Source organism: Hippocampus guttulatus, chromosome 20, assembly GCF_054856545.1.
Source record: "Hippocampus guttulatus isolate MCC_2025c chromosome 20, RoL_Hgut_1.0, whole genome shotgun sequence".
In the NCBI taxonomy this organism is placed as follows: Eukaryota; Metazoa; Chordata; class Actinopteri; order Syngnathiformes; family Syngnathidae; genus Hippocampus; species Hippocampus guttulatus.
The window spans coordinates 1828951-1848323 of record NC_141280.1 but is presented as its reverse complement, the minus strand read 5'-3'; the positions used below and the strand labels follow the sequence as shown (position 1 = coordinate 1848323).

Here is a 19373-nt window from a genome sequence, read left to right as displayed (position 1 = left end):
AAAAGTGTTTTAATTGCAGACTAATTGGGACCTCCGCATGCAAACACAGCGAACCAGGTCGTGAGTAAACACTGAAATGCGCTACTGCCACCTAAAGGCTCAAATATATTAATTCAACACTATTGCTTAGTTCCATTTAATCCACTTTAATATTTTCCAATGAGTGCAGACCCATGAGGATCATTTGGATGAATTTATACCGTTTTTTTTAAAAAATCACACAATTTAATACATGCATGCACACTCTCTCTCTGTAATGTGTTTTTCCCCATTCTTTTAACAATTTTAATATGATATAAACTATATATATAATATATTAATGGGGGGGGGCTTTTGCACCACTTTTGGCAACAATACAAAATTACGCCACTAGATGTCAATATTGGATTAAATATAATACCGGTACTTTTTTTTCAGCCCCCATATTACTTGGACTTAGAAATGTCTGTTATCATCATAATGAAACAAAATATCAGTGAAACGGCATGCATAAAATTACATACATGCATACATACATACACATATCATACATATACTGCGTGAATGTGACGCGTGAACATGTCAGCAAAGGCAATTACCCCGATCGTCAGTGTGTGTGTGTGGGGGGGGTTAATCAGCCCCGCTGTTTTGTAAAAAGGGAAGTACAGAACGGCATGCTCTCAGACAGGCTTTCAGAAAAGATTTATGTTGCTGTTTTGCTTTCACACATGATGAGTGGGCAGGCACGCCACAGACTATTTGTAAACAAGCCATTAAAAAGTATTTTTTGCCCGGCATGTTGCTGACAATAGGAGTCTTTATGCATTGCATCTCTCAGGGCAAAGTATGCGCGCAATGTCCACACATGTTCACAACTGTAACATGTGTGCGTGCATGTGGGGGGGATTGTCCATCTGCATACCAACTGGAATTCTGTGTTTTTTTTATATATATATATATATATATATATGTGTGTGTGTGTGTGTGTGTGTGTGTGTGTGTGTGTATATATACTGTATAGCGCTGGTTACACTGTGTGTGTGTGTATATATACACACACACACACACAGTGTAACCAGCGCGTTAAAGCACAGCAATCTAAGCGGGGAAAAAGTGACATAAAAGTTGTAAAAAAAAATTATATATATATGTGTGTGTGTGTGTGTAAAAACACCAACAATTGTACTGAGGCGAGTGAGTGAAATTTAATTGGCTAATTTTGCACTGTCCCTAATATGGACCAATCACAACTTGAATGGGTGGGATTTATCTGTTGGACCGTTTTTTTCTGTGTTTTTCTGAGACCAGAGGGCGTGGTCTGCGCTGTGACTGAAAGCTGGACGGACCGAGTTACCAAGGTCGCCGAAAAGGGCTACTCACGTACTTTTTCATTTATTACCTGCTTCAACAACTCCGCAAAGACACAATAGGGTGAGTTTGCTCCCAACTTTTATGTCACTTTTTCCCCGCTTAGATTGCTGTGCTTTAACGCGCTGGTTACTTTGCCAAATGGTGTGTATCCCCTCGCTGTCAAATGAGCTCACATGGGAAACGATGCCGGCGAGGCTAACCCGCTAGCTGCCATTAGCCTCCTCAAGCTCTGCAAACATCCAATCGCTCTGTTGAATCGGCTGCACGGATCATAAAACATTTTGCCCAGTGCTTCTTGTGCCCTTTGGCCACTTGTGTTTTATCACCGGTGTAATTTTCAACAAGCTTGGTTTGAAGAGGTATCCTGAGATTTAGCTCATACATTTAATTATTTTATTTATTTATTTTTACTCCCCTATTTTGTTCAATTCTTAATGCTTCGAATTGCTACTAGCAAGTTGTCAACATTTGATCTGGAACCACTGCTCCTGCCAGCTATGTTGAGGACGTCCCAAGAGGATACCATGATTGTCTGGAACGCGCAGATGACTTGTTGCTCTGCGGTGAAAGGGGCTCAAAGTCGTCCAAAGCCAGTGAAAAGCCTCCAGTGTGCTTGTCGGTGGCGATGTATGACTGCAACAGCTGTCTCTCTTGGCGTAGGCTGTTCTCAAATCTGACCCTTGGGATATTAGTCAAAGAAGCGCGCTTGTACTACATTCACGATTCATCATTTTCAATCCATCTCTGCTCTTATTAAAAGAGGCGTTGTGCATTTTCACAATAGCGTCAAAATACCCCAATAATAATAATAATAATGCTTGTAAACTCGACCCGCCCTATTTGTGGTATTGCTGAAATCAACCGGTTTGCCTGGTGCAAGTGCAACAGCCCTCATCTCGCCTCCCATGCTGCAGGGCCAATGGTGAGTACAGATTTCTTTACCATGATGACTCAGCGGAAGCAATACATCGAGACAGCGTGGATTCCGTTTGCTTCATGGAGCCAGCAAGAGCCGCCGAATTACACGTGTCAATTTGAATCTTCTCCCCATGTACTCTGAGTCCTCTGGCTTCTCTCCACAGTCCAAAAGCACGCCTGTGGGGTAAATTGAGGCTAAATTGTCCAGGCGTGCATGTGAGTGTAACACGTTCGTCTATATGTGCCACGCGATTGACTGCCTGTCAAATAAACTCAAACAATCCAATCTCTGCCCCAAATCTTCACGGCGATTTTTCTACGCAGGCCAATGTAACTGCAGACTCGCGCATCATGCCGTTTAGAAATAAGTTGCCGCCATGCCAGCGAGCCAGGAAGAAATATTGCAAAACGGACCTGTGAAGTTCCTAAATTTGAAATCGTTTCACATGTAAAAACGAAGATAAAGTGCAACGTGTCTTCTTCCAAAGCAGAACTAGCACAACAGCACATCTATGACCGCAGACACGCAGTATCATTGTTTGCTAATTTAATATAGCCAACCTACCCACTAGAATGTATTGTCATGACTACATTAGTGACCAAGAATAGACGTAGCCGCTGGTGCGCTTTCCTAAACAAACGATAACATAATGAATGTGGAATTTTAATAATAATAATTTTTAAAAAAGTTATTTCAAGCTTTGCCTGTGATGTCTATTTTATGTCACGATTCGACCATTGCAAAGTACTGAAATGTGCCAACAAATCAAATGTGGCTTCTTTTGTGTACATTCTCGACTGAAATGCTGCGCTCTATAAATCATGCTTTTCATGGTTCTCCATTTACCAGAATGGCAGCCTTCGGTTGGTGGGAGAGCAGACAGCAACAGCTGCGGTTCACAGCAAGCAAGCGTGTGTGCGCGCAAGATTGCTTTCTTTCACCAATTTCACTTTGTCTCCAATTGTAGCATTTACGGAACGCTGATCAAATGTGACTGGACAGAAGCTCCGTCTTTCTTGGATATGTTGGAGCCACTTTTTGCCACATGCACACATTTTGAGACCAAACGCGAAAGCGATGACGTTCAATTTTGTCACTGGGATGGAAAGGTGATCAACTTGTTTCGCAAGCAAAAACACGTTTTGGGGTAGAGCTAGGCGAAGATAATCGTCTTGGTTTGATGTGAGGTCACGAAATAGCTCAGGTGTCGTTGCCTTTTTATCGTAACAAACCAGTTGCAATTTGGACAAAGAGTGTGCGTACAATTGTTAGCCTGGCGGACGTTTTTGTTGTTGGTTGTCTTTTCGGTTCATTGTGAGTTCTCGTTCAGTTTTCTCACAGCCTAATGTGAGACTGACCGAAACAAAAAAAACAGGATATAGCATCTTCACACCTACTCACAGAAGTGACAGTTTTGCCCTGTTTTGTTGCTGCGTCAAAGATTGCCTGAGGAAGGCACAAGGGGGAGGTTTACCTTTTGTACAGTAGGCTTTGTAACATGAAGGCCTTTTTTTCTTCAATATTTAAAAACTGTTCCATCAAATTCGTGCCGAGACATTTCGTCTATCGAATTTGCAGTTACAATATGAAGCTGGGCTGGTTGTGATTTTTTTTCAAGAGTTTCTTGATGTTACTTAATAGATGAAATTCACCAATGCCTAGCTGAGAGTTAGTTTGGATTAGCATCTCATTGCCTATGCTAACGAGGATACGAAGCACTTTCGCAGTTTCTTAGTTATTTTTATTCCCGTACTTTTATTTTATCAGCAGTCACCTCCTGTTTCCTTTACCCTCTGAGGAAATGACTCGTGTACCTGTACTGTATAGTAAACCGTAAATGTGTCTCAGTGTGACCGTGACAACCAAAACCGGCTGCGGCAAGTACCCGCCCCCCCCCCCCAAAGTGCCTGTCAGCTTGTCTTTCCCACTCTGTGTGCAACTACGCTGCCTCCTGACCCTGCATACTTCCTGCTCATGTTTCACTTTTATGCACCTTCTTGTCAAGCGAGACAACAGCTCTCTGTGAGTGTTTTTCAGCCTTCTTTATGCTCTCGTTGCCCACTCGTGTACAGGTGAAGTGCATGTAGTGTGCTGGATTTATGTAGCTTTTTTTAAGGGGGTTGTTTTTTATTTTGTTCCAGTGACTGGAATATGAAAGTGATATTTGGTGCAGGACCGTTTGGCAAGCCACGTTTTGGGAGTGCGTCAATATTTACAGTGGTGATCCGTTTGGAACAGGTGCCTTGAAGATGCAGGAATTTTGGCATTTTTGTTTTTCTCAACCAGAATTAGTCGGCTGCATTTCGTTTAATGTTGCTGTAGCGTAAGAATTTCTCAACCGGGTCGTGAGCATATTGAGTAGCCTGAACCTTTTCAGCTACATGGCAGACAAAGCACTCTGTGGTCTCTTAAGTCCCGATGTCATCTCAGTCCATTTTCAAGTGATTAGCACTGAGGCTCTTACATCATGACCACCGTTTACCAGAAGCTATAAACAAGTTTGTTTTGGTAGGCAACACCCTTGAGTCTGCCCTGGCATTGCCTGCCTTGTTTTTATTGAAAAGTTCCCAAAGGTTCTTTGTACGTGTGTGTGTGTGCGTGCGTGCGTGTGCGTGTGTGTGAACAATAATAATGGTAGCTGTGTGATAACGTTTGTTTGGTCTGTGATAGGAATTCCAGTGGGAATGCTTTATTTCTTAGCGCCCATCACCAAGACGTGGTCGCATGCCATCCATCCATCCATCCATCAGAGGATTCTTTAACACTTGCTTCATGTTCTCATATTCACGCGAGCATACGTCGGCATGGTTCCCTTTGAATCTGTGGTCCTGTGCGCGGCTTGGAAGAACAGAAGTGGCATTGAGCAGAGGAGTCGGAGGAATTTTTACGCTGCGATGGTTGCTCGTGGTCAGACGGCCACTCTGCCTCCTCCTCTTCAAATACCAAACGGCCTCCTTTACTTTCCCTCTTGCCCCGGCATGTTTCCCTCTCCCTATTGTTCATTGTAATGCATCTCGCCAGGGTCTCCACACTCACTTTCTCCTCGTGACACAGTCCGGTGTTCACAAAAGCCTTACCGAGGTGTTTAAAATGTAGTAGAAAGTAGAATGCAGTGTACGAACCCAGGGCATGGGTGTACAAAAACTATTTGTTACTGAGTGGTGGCAGTGTGATGGTCTGGGGCTGCTTTGCTAGCTCAGGACAACTTGCTGTGATTGATGGGACAATTAATTCTGCTGTCTATCAGAAAATCCTTAAGGAAAAATTCTGAACACAGCAGCAAGCCCACCTTAAGCTTTTGGAGTGGCCGAGTCAAAGTCTGGATCTGAATCCAATCGAGCTACTGTTGTGTGACCTTAAATATGCAGTTCATGCTAGAAAGCCCTCCTGAGAGGAGGAAAGTAGTGAGTTTGTAATGAGTCAGTTGAAGATTAGGCATCCTGTTGTCACTGACTCAAGTGTGTGGTTATACAATGGCTGGGCTGTGCTTTATACGGACAAAACGATGTGCATGTATTCAGGAAAAAGCTTTGCTGGGTGTATTTGAGAGACCCCCCCGCCCCCAACTCCCTCTGTAAAGGGACCTCCCTAAAGTGTGTGGCTATTAGAGCAAAACAGTTGAATCCCGTTCCGGTATTTGAAACGGATTATAGGAGGAAATGACAACGTGTGAGCGATACGGCGCAGAGAAGTAAAGCTGCCATTGTGATGTTGCAAGGCAGGTTCCCCCCTTGTTGCTCTTTCACTACAACGCAGCCTCCACCAACCCACCCAGCCCGTGCCCATATTAGGGCAAAATGTAAGCAACCTCCTGGCAAACGTGCTCAACCCCCAACACGCTACACTGTCACATTTGCTCCAGTGAAGAGAACCCATGAGAGGCCACTGCTCCCCTAACCCAATTTGAAGGCCCATTTCTGCTGCCACTAAAAAAAAAAAACTCAGATTGAAAAAAATAATTGCTAATGTTTTTGGTTTGTGTGTTTGTTTATTTAAATAAGATGAACTTAAGCAGCGCTCGACCAAATGCTGCTTGAGGGTTTTAATAAAAAGCTTGTAATTTGTGTTGTTCTATGAGCCAGGGTTCCCACGGTGGTAGCAAACAATGGCCACGGCTGCCCCTAAATAACGGTGCCGCCCAGGCACTAGTTTTACACCATATTGTGCGATATATGTTCATTTCATGCATCAGTTTTGTGGTAATTTTGGCGGGTCATCACCTTGTCATGCAGCGATAATGACACGTTTGAACATGAATGCTTTCTGAAGTCCCTCGCTAGTTTTCTCTCAGCCCCCCTGAGCTGTAACCAATCTATCAGCCAATCGTAAACTGTCGTCATGCAGAATTGCAGACATGACTCGTTACAGTTGCAACAGCCTTCCAGCCTATTGAACTTGAACTCAACCGACCCTTTTGTGACCGCTTGCGTTTGAAGACTACAACTCCTAATGAGCCACATGGGTCCCCTTCTCGTATCGACTCGCATCTCCTGTATTGCTACTGTACGTCTTGCTGCAGAAAGAAGGGGGTGGGGTGGGGGGGGGGGGGTTGTTGTCCCACATAGTAGGACTGGCACTGAGTGCGTTATTTGTGCACAAACGATCCCCTTGCGTGACCTGGAGCTGACCTGAAGTTCTTCTGCTGGATTTGATGCTCAATCATGTAAATAATTGATTTCCATGTTCAACGCTGAACATCTGCAAACTGAACAGCTGTCACGCAATGTGGCAGCGGGAGCAAAGTATGGACGATCAAGGCAGCCGCTTAAAAAATATACATATAAAAATATAAATGCTCTCCGCTCTCCAATATATCGATATTGTGATTTAAAACACCTGCTGTGAAGCCCGTCAGCTCTGCTCGCGGCTGTTCTTACTTTCTCCCTAGAATGACAGTTATTTTGTCGACGGTGAGTTTAAATATTCATCTTGTCTGTCTGCTGGCAGTCCATTTGAATGAAGTGGCGGAGAAGTGAACATGAAAGAGGAAAAGGAAGTCAGCAGGGTCGAAATAGGAAGGAGAAGAGCCTGTCGGCGGACGGGATGAACTGCAGCCAAAGTGGAAAATGGGACGTGGTGGGTTAAGGAGGCAAATGTTTGACGATGGAGCACTGTTCGCTTCAGTGCCCGAGCCAGGCTCTCCACTTGGCATTTTGGCAATGCTGCAATTGTAAGAAGTTATGCTTGAATGTGTGCGTGCCTAGCGTGGCGTGCGGGTGACATGTGTGAGACGATAGAAAGCAGCAACACACTATCGTCGCCTTCTAAGGAGAGATTGCTTCATGCGATCAGGGCTTTTGGGGTCGATCGGCGATACTCAGCATGATCCACTCGATCGGTTCGGTGTCAAGTCTAAAAGAGAGCATCCACTGTGAGCACCACCGATTTATCTTGCACACATTAGCTCATAATTCGTCTGGTTTCTCTTCCCACCCCTGAGGAGTTGCATTGCATCCCAGTGACCATTAGTAGCCCGGCCATTGATATTTGATACTTCAGTGGACAAGAAGCAGACTGAGGCTTAATCAGCTCTATTTTGGATACAGTGGAGTCAATTTCAGTTTTGAATAATTCAGTGAAGTGTGCATATGCGCTCTGTCTGAATGCGTGCATGAGTCAGGAGGAAAAAAGTATATAGAGGGGGAAGTGTGTTCATGCGGAAAGTTGATAGCGGGCGGCAGATGCACATACTTGTTAAACGCCCTGTGTGATTTGTTTTGCTTTCCAGTGTCGTTTGCCCTCAGACCACGTTGTTTCAAGCCAATTGTTTTTCTCTCTTGTTTCAGAGAAGGACAAGACGGATGATATTGACAGCAACCTGAGGTCCTGCACCAGAGAAGGTAAAACACACCGACGAGTAATGCAGCCCAATGACAGTACAGTTAACTTCAAGTCAAGAAATGTGTGGCCCCTTCCGCCTGTTTTGCAGTGTGAATCAAAGCCATTTGTTGATGATCAACTCACAGGAAATGTGTAAGGGCTGTAATCAACCGGACAGTAAATCACACTGGCCTTTAATCACATCATTTGATTAAGCAAGATGGCACAAAAAGCAAGGATGACCTGGCACTCCTTTATTCCTGTGTATTTCGTTTCACAATTAAAACCTGCCCCTCCATATTTTTTTCCCCAAAAGGAAAATAGAATGTTCAAATTATCTATCCCCTTTAGGTTGATGGAGAGAGAGAATGACAGAGAGAGACACAGGGACAAACAGACAGCGAGACAGACAGATGGGGGGGGTGTCTATCGCTTTCGTTTTCATTCTCATCAGTAACTTTCCTTGAGCCATTTTCAACATTAAATCCTCATTGCGATTGGTTTGAAGTTTTTTTGTTTGTTTGTTTTGTTGCCCTGAGGTGTCATGAGCATGAGTTGAAAATGATTCGTAACGGAACTGCAGTTTTCATCAGGTGTCGAACTTGAACCTAACGTTTCACTTTCCTTTTAATCGTGACATGTTGCAACCACATCAAGACTGCCTCAACTGAAAGCACTGGAACGCCCCCCCCCCCTCTTCCATTAATGCACAAACATCCAGTGACATTCTTTTTGTTCCCCAAGGGGTTCACTTTAATTCTGATGTTTAGGAAGTGACATAATTGCATTCCAACAGACTGGAAAGACTTGCACTCCTTTTGAGATCTTTCTGAAAGTGAATTTGGTTTTAATGTGTGTGTGTGGGGGGGTTCAGATATGGTGTTAAAATAATGAAACTAATTATATGGTTTGTTTGACTACCGGCTCAGCTACAAGACCAGTTGGTACCTGAGGGTAGTTAAAATCCTGCCGAACTCAAAACGAAGTGAAGTGAAGCAGTGGGAGGAGCATGTTTGAAGCCGCAGGTGGTAGACCACATCCACGCCATTTCAACCCCACCCCACCCCCCCCCCAAGAACCTCCAAATCGAATCAGCACTGCCCCCCTCCGGTGTAATCATGCATTTAATCAGCTGTTTTTTTTTTTAATGCATGTCTTGAACTTGCATCGTAATCCAATCCAAGACTCGCCGGGAATCAAAGCTATATCTGTAGCAGTCTGCAGAATGCAGTCTTGTTTCACGATGATGATGATTTGTCTGTGGGAATGTATGGAGAGCTCAGCATGAGGAATGAATAGCAGGACTGACTTAAGTCGTGGCTTGCTGGGGGGGCGGGGTGGGGCACAGAGAAATGCAGTGTGATCATCATGTGCACACTGGAAGCACACTGTGACTTTTGTTGTGACTTCACACTGTCATTTGATTCTGGCAAGTTGCATCTTTGTGGAGGCGAAGAAAGACTCACTCTCTCTCGAAAGCTGCTCCGTGTGCCGTTTGATCGACCTACCCCGCTTTATTCCCTTCTCGTTTCTCAGTTGACATTTTGATGACGACTCAAGCCGCTCGCCACGGATTGCTGTTCAAACTCAATGACGTCGTTCCCATTTTTAGCCACGTGACGTCCGACGTGACGCGTCCTCTTTTCCATGGCCTGAGCTAGTGCCGGTGACAGTCCAATGAAATTGCTCCCTCCTTCGCGGACTTTTGCTTCCAATAAAATATTTATAGAGAAAGTGCCATTTAGGTCTCCGCCGCGCGGCTTTGTTTAAAAAGACCCTAATCCAGAAGGGATCCGTGCAATTTAGTCGAGAAGTGCCACACGGTAGACTGTCAAAATAGTTTGGGTGTGAAACCTATTTTCAGCAATAAAAAAAAGTCAGTAGGTATAAAAAAAAAAGGCTTTTTAAGGATAAATGGTGAAATCCTTCAGCTTTGTATTAATCTATACCAGCCTCCTTTTTTGGGGTTTTTTTTGTGGTCACATTGTACGCACAAAATCCGATTGCTCATCGTGGTAAATCCTCCAGTGACCAGCACCATGAAAAGTTTTCATGTACTGCCTGCATTCATTTCTTTTGTGTGTTTTACGACTATTTTGCCCATCAGGTTTGCTGGGATGGGTAACCTGCTAAAAGTCCTTACAAGGGAAATAGAGAACTATCCCCACTTTTTCCTGGACTTTGAAAGTAAGTCTGGCAGAGGAGTGGTGAAAAACGGGTGGAAAGAGGAGAAGATTGTTTCCTTTCTGTTTGCAGATTTCCTTCGTGCTTTGTCCTCGCACAGACGCGAAAGTCGACTCTCAACTCCAATCCGCCGTTTCTGTTTCTGTTTAAAAAAACGTTTTAACATCACTTCCGCTTTTCTTCCTTTTTCCTCCTCTCCCTGTGTGTCTGTTCTCTCTCTCGTACTTTCTCTCTCTCTCGCAGAAGCCAAATGGGGAATCTGTTAAAAGTGCTCACTTGCACCGAGCTTGAACAGGGGCCAAACTTTTTCCTTGACTTTGAAAGTGAGCATAGCCTGTCTTTCTGTGAGGCCAAAGTCATTTTTCCAAATGATCCCCCTCTCTCTCTACTCGCAAGAGCTCAAGGGTCAATTTATTCCCCTTTTGGATTGGCCAACGAGTCTTTTTTTTGTCCGACGCAGATTAAAATCCAGCCTTTGTTGTCATAATTGATTTTGGTATGCTTTCCAAATTATTTTCCCTCCATCCTAAATTGACTGAAAATTGAGTTGACCCTTGACCTCAGCAGTCTGCTTTAGCTCTCTTGTGCATGTGTGCTCTACTAGTTTGGGAAACAAGCATTGGTGCAATCCGGCGATCTGTTATTATTATTGCAATTGTTTTTTTGTTTTTTTTTTTAAAGGTATTCCTATATTGGTTGTTGCCATGAACAAACTTTATTACACTCAATGAGAGCCTGTGAACAGCAAATAACAAAGTACTCACTCCATACACTTATGTCAACTGTAGGTGCGGGGGGATACAATGAATGCTTTAAATTGATTGACAGCCTTTTAAACTGCCCGTAAGTAACGTCATTTGACTTTGATTGGAAACCAGATTTTTCTTGCCCCAGAATTATGTCTCCACTGGCGGCATTTCATCCAACCTCGGTTGTTGTTTACCCGGTAAAGAGGAAATGATGGGGATAACGGGAAGGGTTTTGAAATATAAAACAGACACCAGACAGGACAGTCGGAATGTCAGCGATGCGCTATATTTACAGGAGCGAGATTTAAATCAGACATCAGGTATTACTGTTCGACTTGACCCCATGCTCGCTCACACTTTGGTGGTAGATTCCCAGAGGTGTGAGCGAGCCATGTTTCTCCAACCTGATGAGCGTGCCATTTCTTCAGCTCTTGGCTTGGTTTGCGTTTGTGGCGCCAGGTCACGTGCCAAGAGCTAAAAATGGTTCCTGCAGTGAAGTAGCACTGTAGATTTCTTTTTTTTTTCCCCCCCGTTCTGCAGTATGTTTTCACACGTCATTGGACAGTTCGCCAAATTATTTCAGTGGTGAAAACATTCAGCATACTTTCCCCTTTCACCCTTTCGTGATCATATCATTGTCTTTTAAACCTGTCTCAATACTCGGTGCTCAACTTGAGTATACATTTGTACAGATTCCCACTGAACTGCAATGCTAATCGACTGTCAGCGTCGGTTCATATATATCTGCTTGTTTGCTTTGTGTATGTCTCCACTTTAGATGCGCAGCCCACAGAAGGAGAGTGTGAAGTCTGGAACCAGGTGAACGCCGTCCTTCAGGACTCCGAAAGCATCCTGTCAGGTCTGCAGGCGTACAAAGGAGCCGGACAGGAGATCAGAGATGTGAGGAGACCAGCGACCATCTTCATGATTATGAACATTACAGTGTATAGTCAAACCTTGAGCGGCAATGAAGCCCCCCCCATGCTCATATGGGTCTTTAGGCAATCCAAAACCCAAGTGACTTCATGCTTCAGGAACGAGCCTGGAACTCGGTGTGCCCTCTTGTCATCAAACTCAAGAAGTTCTACAGTTTCTCTCTGCGACTAGGTGTGTGGCACCGCCGGGACCGTTTTCGGGTTTCGGCAGAGACCAACAGTCGGGATTTTATGTTTGAGTGCAGAGGAGGCTCTAGGGAGTTTGTTGGAGTCCCTGACATGTCCACCCTGCACACCCACCCAGCACCTCGAAAAGGAACAGGCGCTGGCCAAACAGTTTGCAGAAATCCTCCACTTCACTCTGCGCTTCGATGAGCTCAAGGTGCCAAACGATGCGCTCTCACATCGTGATGCACGATTTTGTCCTCGGCAGCTTGACTCATTGCTTGTTTTGACCTCAGATGAGGATTCCCGCCATCCAGAATGACTTCAGCTACTACAGAAGAACCATCAGTCGAAACCGTATCAACAACATGAATGTAAGCTGTTCCCACACATGATGAATAGCGTGAGCTCCACCGCCAATCATGAGTCATACTTCTAAGACTGACCCGCGACATGTTGAACGTGACCATTTTCCCAGCAGTTCCCATGCCATCGCGACGTCCGATAATCTGGCCTCTGCCGACCTCGCTCGGTGGTTTCTCGATAGTCTCCCAATCCAAAAAGCAAAGATGAGTTTGCGTTTTGTTTTTGAAGCATTTTTCTTTCATTGTGATTGTGCAGCTGGATATTGAAAACGAAGTGAACAACGAGATGGCCAATAGGATGTCTCTGTTTTACGCCGAGGCCACGCCGATGCTAAAAACGCTCAGCAACGCAACCACAAACTTTGTAGCCGAGGTAAGAGAGCTTCATTTTAGTCGTTCCTGCGTTGCAAGCGATGTCGAAAATATTAACTGATGCATTCAAAGTTTGCATTGTTCATCACTGGCACCACACTTTTTGGTTGTTTTGGCAGTAGACGTCAAGTGATCATATTTTCTATGATCGGTTTTGATTTGCAGAACAAAACTCTTCCGCTGGAGAACACGACGGACTGTCTGAGCACCATGGCCAGCGTCTGTAAAGTCATGTTGGAGACACCGTGAGTTCATATATGGATGGCCAATTTGAGTCATTTGGCCCAAAGCAAAAACATTTTGAAAAAAATGAAATCACGGTTGATATATTTTAAGGAAATACAGAAAACGGGAACAAAGTAGCATATTTCTATAGCACTATAAATTATACAGAGAGACGAAACGGGTGAGAAATAAAGGAGAGAGCGTGTGTATTTTAGAGGCCATTGGCTCCATCCCACACGCTTGAAAAACATTTTAACGGAAACGTACACGTCACCTTCTGTGTACAGGGAATATTCAAGTCGTTTCAGCAGCGAGGACACTCTCCTATTCTGCATGAGGGTCATGGTCGGCGTGATCATTCTCTATGACCATGTCCACCCCAACGGTGCCTTCAACAAGTCCTCCAAGATAGACGTAAGTCCAACCCGCGGAACCACACGCGTCGCCGCGCTGCGACTCGGCCCTCACGTGATGATTGTCTCACCAGATGAAAGGCTGCATAAAAGTGCTGAAGGACCAGCCTGCAGACAACGTCGAAGGCCTGCTCAATGCCCTCAAGTAGGTCGCTGCCTTTTTGCACACACACTTTGGCATGTTCAATTCAGCGGTGGAGGTAGAAAAGTAGTTGAATTGAATACTCATTCATGCACGTTAAAATGCTAAAGAATAACAATTAAACCCACAAAACAATTAGTTTAGTTAGCTCGAAGACAGCTGGGATAGGCTCCGGCACGCCCGCGACCATCCTGAGGATTAAATAACGCACGTGTGTTTCTCTTTTTTTTTTTTTTTTTTTTTTTCCTCTCCAGATTCACCACAAAACACCTGAACGCCGAGTCCACTCCCAAAAACATCCGGTCGATGCTCCAGTAATTTGAAAATGTTTAATCTTATCAAAATGAAGAGGATGGATGCTCTGACTTCAAATAAGATGTACATGTTTACATTATTTAAAAGACCTGTTAACACTTTGCATATAGTCCTTCTCTCCGGGTTAAAGGTGCACTCGACGACAGGAACATTTCCCGCTTCGATCATTAACAGCTGAGAAAGCTTTTCTCACTCCTGTCAGCCTCACATAATCGGGGTTTCGTCTTAAAATCCCCCACTTTTTTCACGCGCTTCCTTATACGCACACAAAACGGTCAAATATTTGACTTGCCATCCAATCAATTTGTGGACGGAATGAGATCAATCAAAGACTTGGCGAGCTGCGGAGGGAGGTGAGGGACCAGCGGCTTGTATGGATCGGCACAAGGATTCTCACGTTCACGTTTTTTTTTTTTTCTTTGCCCCATCCTGGAGTACATGTTGATGTGAATCTCGAACTGCACAATGCATGTGTTTGAGAGGATAAGATAGCATGTACTCCACACAATCAATAATGCGTGGCGCTTTACCCGATTTACTTCTTTTGTTTTGCGTAAAAAAGAAAGTCAGGCCAAAAATGTGTTTAAATTATGCTCGATGTATTTTTTTACCGAAACACCCCCCCCCCCTCCGATTTGTGTTCTTATTTCACTCTGGTTAATATATTGATCACTTTTGAAAGATTTTTTTATGCCTTGTCTGTGTGTGAGGGGAAGGAATTAATGTATTTGTAAATTATTACCAAGATTTTTTTTTTTTTATGTTTTTAATTTTTATTCCGCTCCCGTCCCCCAACTGTCTTTTTATTGCCTTAAAACAAACATTTCGAGCTACTGTAACTGTCTTAAAACGGATCTGCTGCGTCCAACGTCATGTTGATGGCAACTGTCATTGATCATGGGGTCATGACACCAACGTGTTCTTGGCATTTACTGATGGAGTGACTCGGAATCAGCTCGGTTATCAACCCTTCTTTTATCGCCCATCCAGCTGGTTCCGCTAACATTGCATCAGGGAGCTCCTCAAACGAGACTGGACAATCACATCATTGGTGACTGTTGGACTTCATTTAAATTCGGTGATTTTTGTAACGATCTGACTTGATTGCCATTTCAAAAGCCGAAGTCGATTGAATCGCGGTGTTTGTAATATGTTCTGTGTGAGCGTCACGCGGCCGAAACCAGAAAACGGGTGAGCCACGACGTTCGCAATCTGAGCCCGTGGGCACTGTGACTTCAATTTCAGTCGACAGCAGGGGGCAGTAGGGACACAAATAGCAGCCCTAAACGTGGATAGAAACGGCTGCATTTTTCTGCTTAGTTTCTCCAAACGCTTTACAAATCATGATACCATGTTTGAACTGGTGGCGGCATGTCAAACATATTATTGCAAAGATTTCTTTTTTTGACTTCCACCTTAAGCCTTAAAGAGCAAGCATCATGAAACACCCAAAAATAGGAATTACGTTTGACTGAAGCTACACTGTACCTGTTTATGATTCAATTCTAAGTCACTGAACATTCGGATGTCTCGTTCATTTTGGACGCTGTCTTGTGCGATATCATTTGTATGCGGACACATGAGCCATGCTTTTTGGATTTGATGTATTGTGTTCATCTGCGTCATGACAAGATGTAGCTTTTGCCGTTACGATCACAAGACATACCAAAACATCTCCTGTGGGCCCTTGATGTGCTGTTGTGTTGAATGCAGGACTGGGTCAAAACATGTTTGTTGGGGTTTTTTTTCCTTTTGGGGGGGGGGTGGTTAAAGCGTTTGTGGATTAGTTTATGAAGTCAATTGCCTCGGCTTTGTATTGTTTTGCTGAATGGGTTGTGTGAATTGGATAATAAAGGTGGTACCTTTCATACTCCCCTCGCTTTATTAAAAGATATGAACATTGTTTGCGTCTTCATCTTTTGGCACACCTATCCAGAGGTGGCAACATCCAGATCCTGAAAGGCCACAGTTTGGCTCAGTTGCTTCTGCTCAAGTGCTGGTTGACCTGCCGGTTGAGGAGGAAGCAGCTGTGGCCAAAGCCAAACTGTGGCCGGGTTGCCCATCTGTGCAAGGATCCAAATCAGCTCGGCCGTTCGATCTTCCAAAATGAGCTCTCGCAGCAATCCTATGCCTCTACATTTAGCTGTGCTTTCCTTAGTCTCCCTGCAGGTGGCCATGCGTGTCAGTCCACGTAGTGCGTGAGTGACAGAGGGAGAGTCCAGGGCTGAAACTCAAACAGCGGTTCACCTGCAAGAGGAAGTCATGTTGGACAGAGTGAGTTTTCTCAATCTTATATATTGGAAGTAACACAAATGAAGGTCAAACTCGGGATATAATAGAAACTAACACAAAAGCGCACTACTTTTGAACATGTTGCTGCCTCTTCATTTATTTGGGCCATTTATTCCTTGCTCTGCGTTGACACGACGACGACTTACTGGGAAGACTCCTGTTGGAGCGCTGGGAAGCCCTGAGCGCTCCCACGCTCAGCCTGGGTACCGTCGTCCTCACTGGACCCGGACGCTTTCCGGCGTTGCACCGGGCCTGGCGCAGCAGGATCTCTCCTGCCTCCTTGGTGACGGGGTAGTTGTGAGTGTAAGATGCCCACTGGGGCCGAGACTCGGTCTGAGGAGAAGGAGGAAAAGGAGGCTGGGGTCTGCTGCTTGAAGTGAGGAACATCTATGGGAAACAAAGGAGACGATATCTTGAAGAAGCATGTTTTTGGCCGCTTCTTATCTTCGCCATGTTGGGGTCACGGTCACATGGGGGCGGTTATTGTCGCAGTGATAAATGAAGCGTGCTTTACCAGTGATTTGACTTTCCGCAGTTTATAAGAGGCCTCCGACAGCATTTTCTGTCTCCTGTCGTCTGGCTCCTCCGTTTTAAGGTCACATGTGGTTGCTCTGCTTTTTGTCTTCCTGGAGACACACAAGAGTCTTGATCGATATACATCCAGGTCCCAGAAAGCTGCTTGCTGCCTTACGCTGCGCTAGTTTGTCCGACAGGGTCCGAGTTGTCCAGGTAGTTGAAACGGACGATGTCTTTGGGACATCTGTCCGAGTCTCTCCAAGGTGGAAGCACAGTTGCATGCTTGTCCTTTTTTAATCTGCTCCCGGACGTAATTCCGACGTCCTGGTTGGTGGATCCCTGAAGCCCCTCACTCAGGGAAACCCCTTGTGACACGTCGTCAGGCCTCCCGCTGACTCCAGCTGCATCTTCAACCGCTGTCTGCTGCTCTGCCCAGGCGGCCTGCAGCTGGGTGATATGTGTTCGACCACAATGTTTGTGCTCAAGGGCGACCATTGATGGACATGTGAGCCGGGCATTTGAATAATAAAATCAAGTATTCTAGGTTATCATCCATCAATAATTGATTTGTTATTATTTGGTGAAGCAAATACACAATTGTTTCCTAAGAAAATAATCCTGATTTCTTGGAGACCTTTTTGGTCGGCGCAGCAAGCAGAATCTCTTGCACACTGTTGATGTAGTGCCTCTTCCACACACCCTGCTCAAACACCGTAGGGGAGAAGCTGATGAGCCAGCCGAGTCTCAAACACTTGGGCATCCACAGCTGGTCCAGTTCCACGATGCTATTCCAGTGCCAGCTCACCTGTCCTCAGGGGAACAAGCCCTACGTCAAGCATTGCATTGGGGCATGTTTATCACTTCCCTTTTTTTGTGTGTTGCTTCCTCCCTACCCGCGCACAGCGACAGAGGCTGCGTGGGTCCAAGAAGGAGAAGACGTAGAGGCAGATGGCTCTCGGCAGCAGGCACGTGAAGTCAGCGGCCAGCAGGGGGAGCTCTCGACTCACGCAGCTCTCGACAAAGCGGAGCTGCTCCTTGGAGCAGCCCTCGACGAAGTCGCGCAGCACCAACCTCCTCTGCCTGTCAGACCACCTGGCAAACTGACGAGCACGTGAAAGGTCATCAAATCCAGACGCCCCACCTGAGTCTTGAGCACAAATGCACAAGCTTGACGCTTTTGAATTCACGTACCCACTTTGCTAGAAGGCTTCGCCTCTCCTCAAAAACCTTAAAGAGAGAAAGTCACACGGATGTTCATTTTAATGTCTTTTTGTTTCGGTTGCTGTTTGTGGGTTCATGGTCATGCATTTCTGTACTTGACAGTCAAAGCAGTCATTAGGCACTTTAATGCAGTCACGTGGTGCCAATGCAGAGAAATTGATGATTGGATCAATTTCTCATCACTTTTTTCCCCTTGTGTTTACACTCTGTGCTATTATGTTCCAGGGCAAAAATGGTGTGTGTTCATTGCTGCAGCGTGACCTTGTGTTTGTGACATGAGGTATGCAAAACTTATTTGCCATTTTTTTTCCTGCGCTTCATCCACCCAAAATGCCATCTTCTAGTAACGATTCTTTCTTCGTTTTCTGACCTTGCTGTTGGACAGAGAGTGGTTCAGAGGTGTCCAGGCGCTCATCTTGGTCTGCATTCTAGCAGGACTTGCAGAGGGCCTTGCCGTATGCAGCATCTTCTTGCTCATCTGGAGACACGGCAGTGATAATGTGTTCAAACAAACACATGTTCAGGGCATTTGAGTTGGTCTTTTCCCACACGTGTGAGAGTCTGCTCAGCCGTACGTCTCCCATTGTGAGACGAAGCATGCATTCTCTCAGGGCTTATTTGTTTGGTTTTGAAGCCATTGTCACCTGTAGGACACATTCCCATAGTTTCAAATGGAAAATTCCAATTCCTTCTTGATGTTGCAAACCTTTTGCGCACACGCACACACACACACCGATGTGTTGAGTGGATTTTGTTGCGATGGACTCTCTCACATACACATAACTACCTACGCGTACACGCTCTGTGATTAAACTCACCAACATTTCAGGCAGGGTGAATAAATCCAACATCTAAACACATTGTTACGTCTCTTAACTTCGCTCCATGGCTTGAGCATCCATCTAACAATAACCCGACTTCCCAATTCTCCTGTGCATGGTTTACACGTTCCCATAGTAACCGTGACTGTGCTTTCCGTACACAGGCTGGCTGCCAGAACATGTCACGCACGCACCCAGGGGGTGCTGGGGTGTGTGCACCATAAGGGCGTCAGTGGCTCAAATGTTGTCCAAGAAGCTCTGATGCTGCAGCTGCACACGGTTGGCAAGATTCTCAATTTATTCTCAGAATTCTGAGTTGAAAGTGGCATTAAACCCCTGACCCTAGCGCCTAACCTAACCGTAAACCCCAACCCTAATCCTAGCCCTAACCCCAAACCGAAACCTTAACCCTAACCCAGGCAATTATTTTCCCTGGGGGCCAAATGAGAAGCAGAAATATTGTGGAGGGCCAGGCCAAAAGTTTGAAATTGCAAAATTGTGGGGGGGCGGGGGGTGTTTGGTTTGGTTTCTTTGTTGCAAGGGGACTTTTTTTTAATGCGCTTTATGTA

General features: G+C 45.2%; 3 protein-coding genes across 6 annotated transcripts in view; 2 read left to right on the top strand and 1 right to left on the bottom strand.

The window, feature by feature from the left end:
* Window positions 1-8203, top strand: part of LOC147187460 (uncharacterized) — a 28211-nt gene extending 20008 nt beyond the window's left edge. The window contains 2 exon segments of the mRNA XM_086101051.1: window positions 8056-8109; window positions 8199-8203. Of these exon segments, the coding sequence (XP_085957177.1) occupies window positions 8056-8109; window positions 8199-8203 (59 nt within the window).
* Window positions 1271-15824, top strand: fam49a (family with sequence similarity 49 member A). 4 transcript variants are annotated; one of them, XM_086099756.1, is made up of 12 exons: window positions 1271-1410; window positions 8056-8109; window positions 10517-10596; window positions 11801-11922; window positions 12024-12129; window positions 12203-12339; window positions 12419-12496; window positions 12744-12860; window positions 13025-13104; window positions 13372-13498; window positions 13572-13642; window positions 13894-15824. In XM_086099756.1, the coding sequence occupies exons 3-12, from the start codon at window positions 10524-10526 to the stop codon at window positions 13955-13957; spliced, it is 975 nt and encodes a 324-aa protein (XP_085955882.1). In that variant the 5' UTR covers window positions 1271-1410; window positions 8056-8109; window positions 10517-10523; the 3' UTR covers window positions 13958-15824. The 4 variants fall into 4 exon arrangements, with proteins under 4 accessions (XP_085955882.1, XP_085955885.1, XP_085955886.1 ...); XM_086099759.1 differs by lacking the exon at window positions 10517-10596 and adding an exon at window positions 10197-10276; XM_086099760.1 differs by lacking the exons at window positions 1271-1410; window positions 10517-10596 and adding exons at window positions 4209-4291; window positions 10197-10276.
* On the bottom strand, window positions 15819-19132 carry fbxo16 (F-box protein 16). Its single transcript, XM_086099753.1, has 9 exons — window positions 18802-19132; window positions 18354-18461; window positions 17954-17989; window positions 17656-17862; window positions 17397-17567; window positions 16938-17209; window positions 16761-16872; window positions 16393-16633; window positions 15819-16201 (listed from the first exon to the last, which is right to left on the bottom strand). The coding sequence occupies exons 1-9, from the start codon at window positions 18832-18834 to the stop codon at window positions 16137-16139; spliced, it is 1245 nt and encodes a 414-aa protein (XP_085955879.1). The 5' UTR covers window positions 18835-19132; the 3' UTR covers window positions 15819-16136.
* Window positions 19133-19373: the final 241 nt, after the last annotated feature.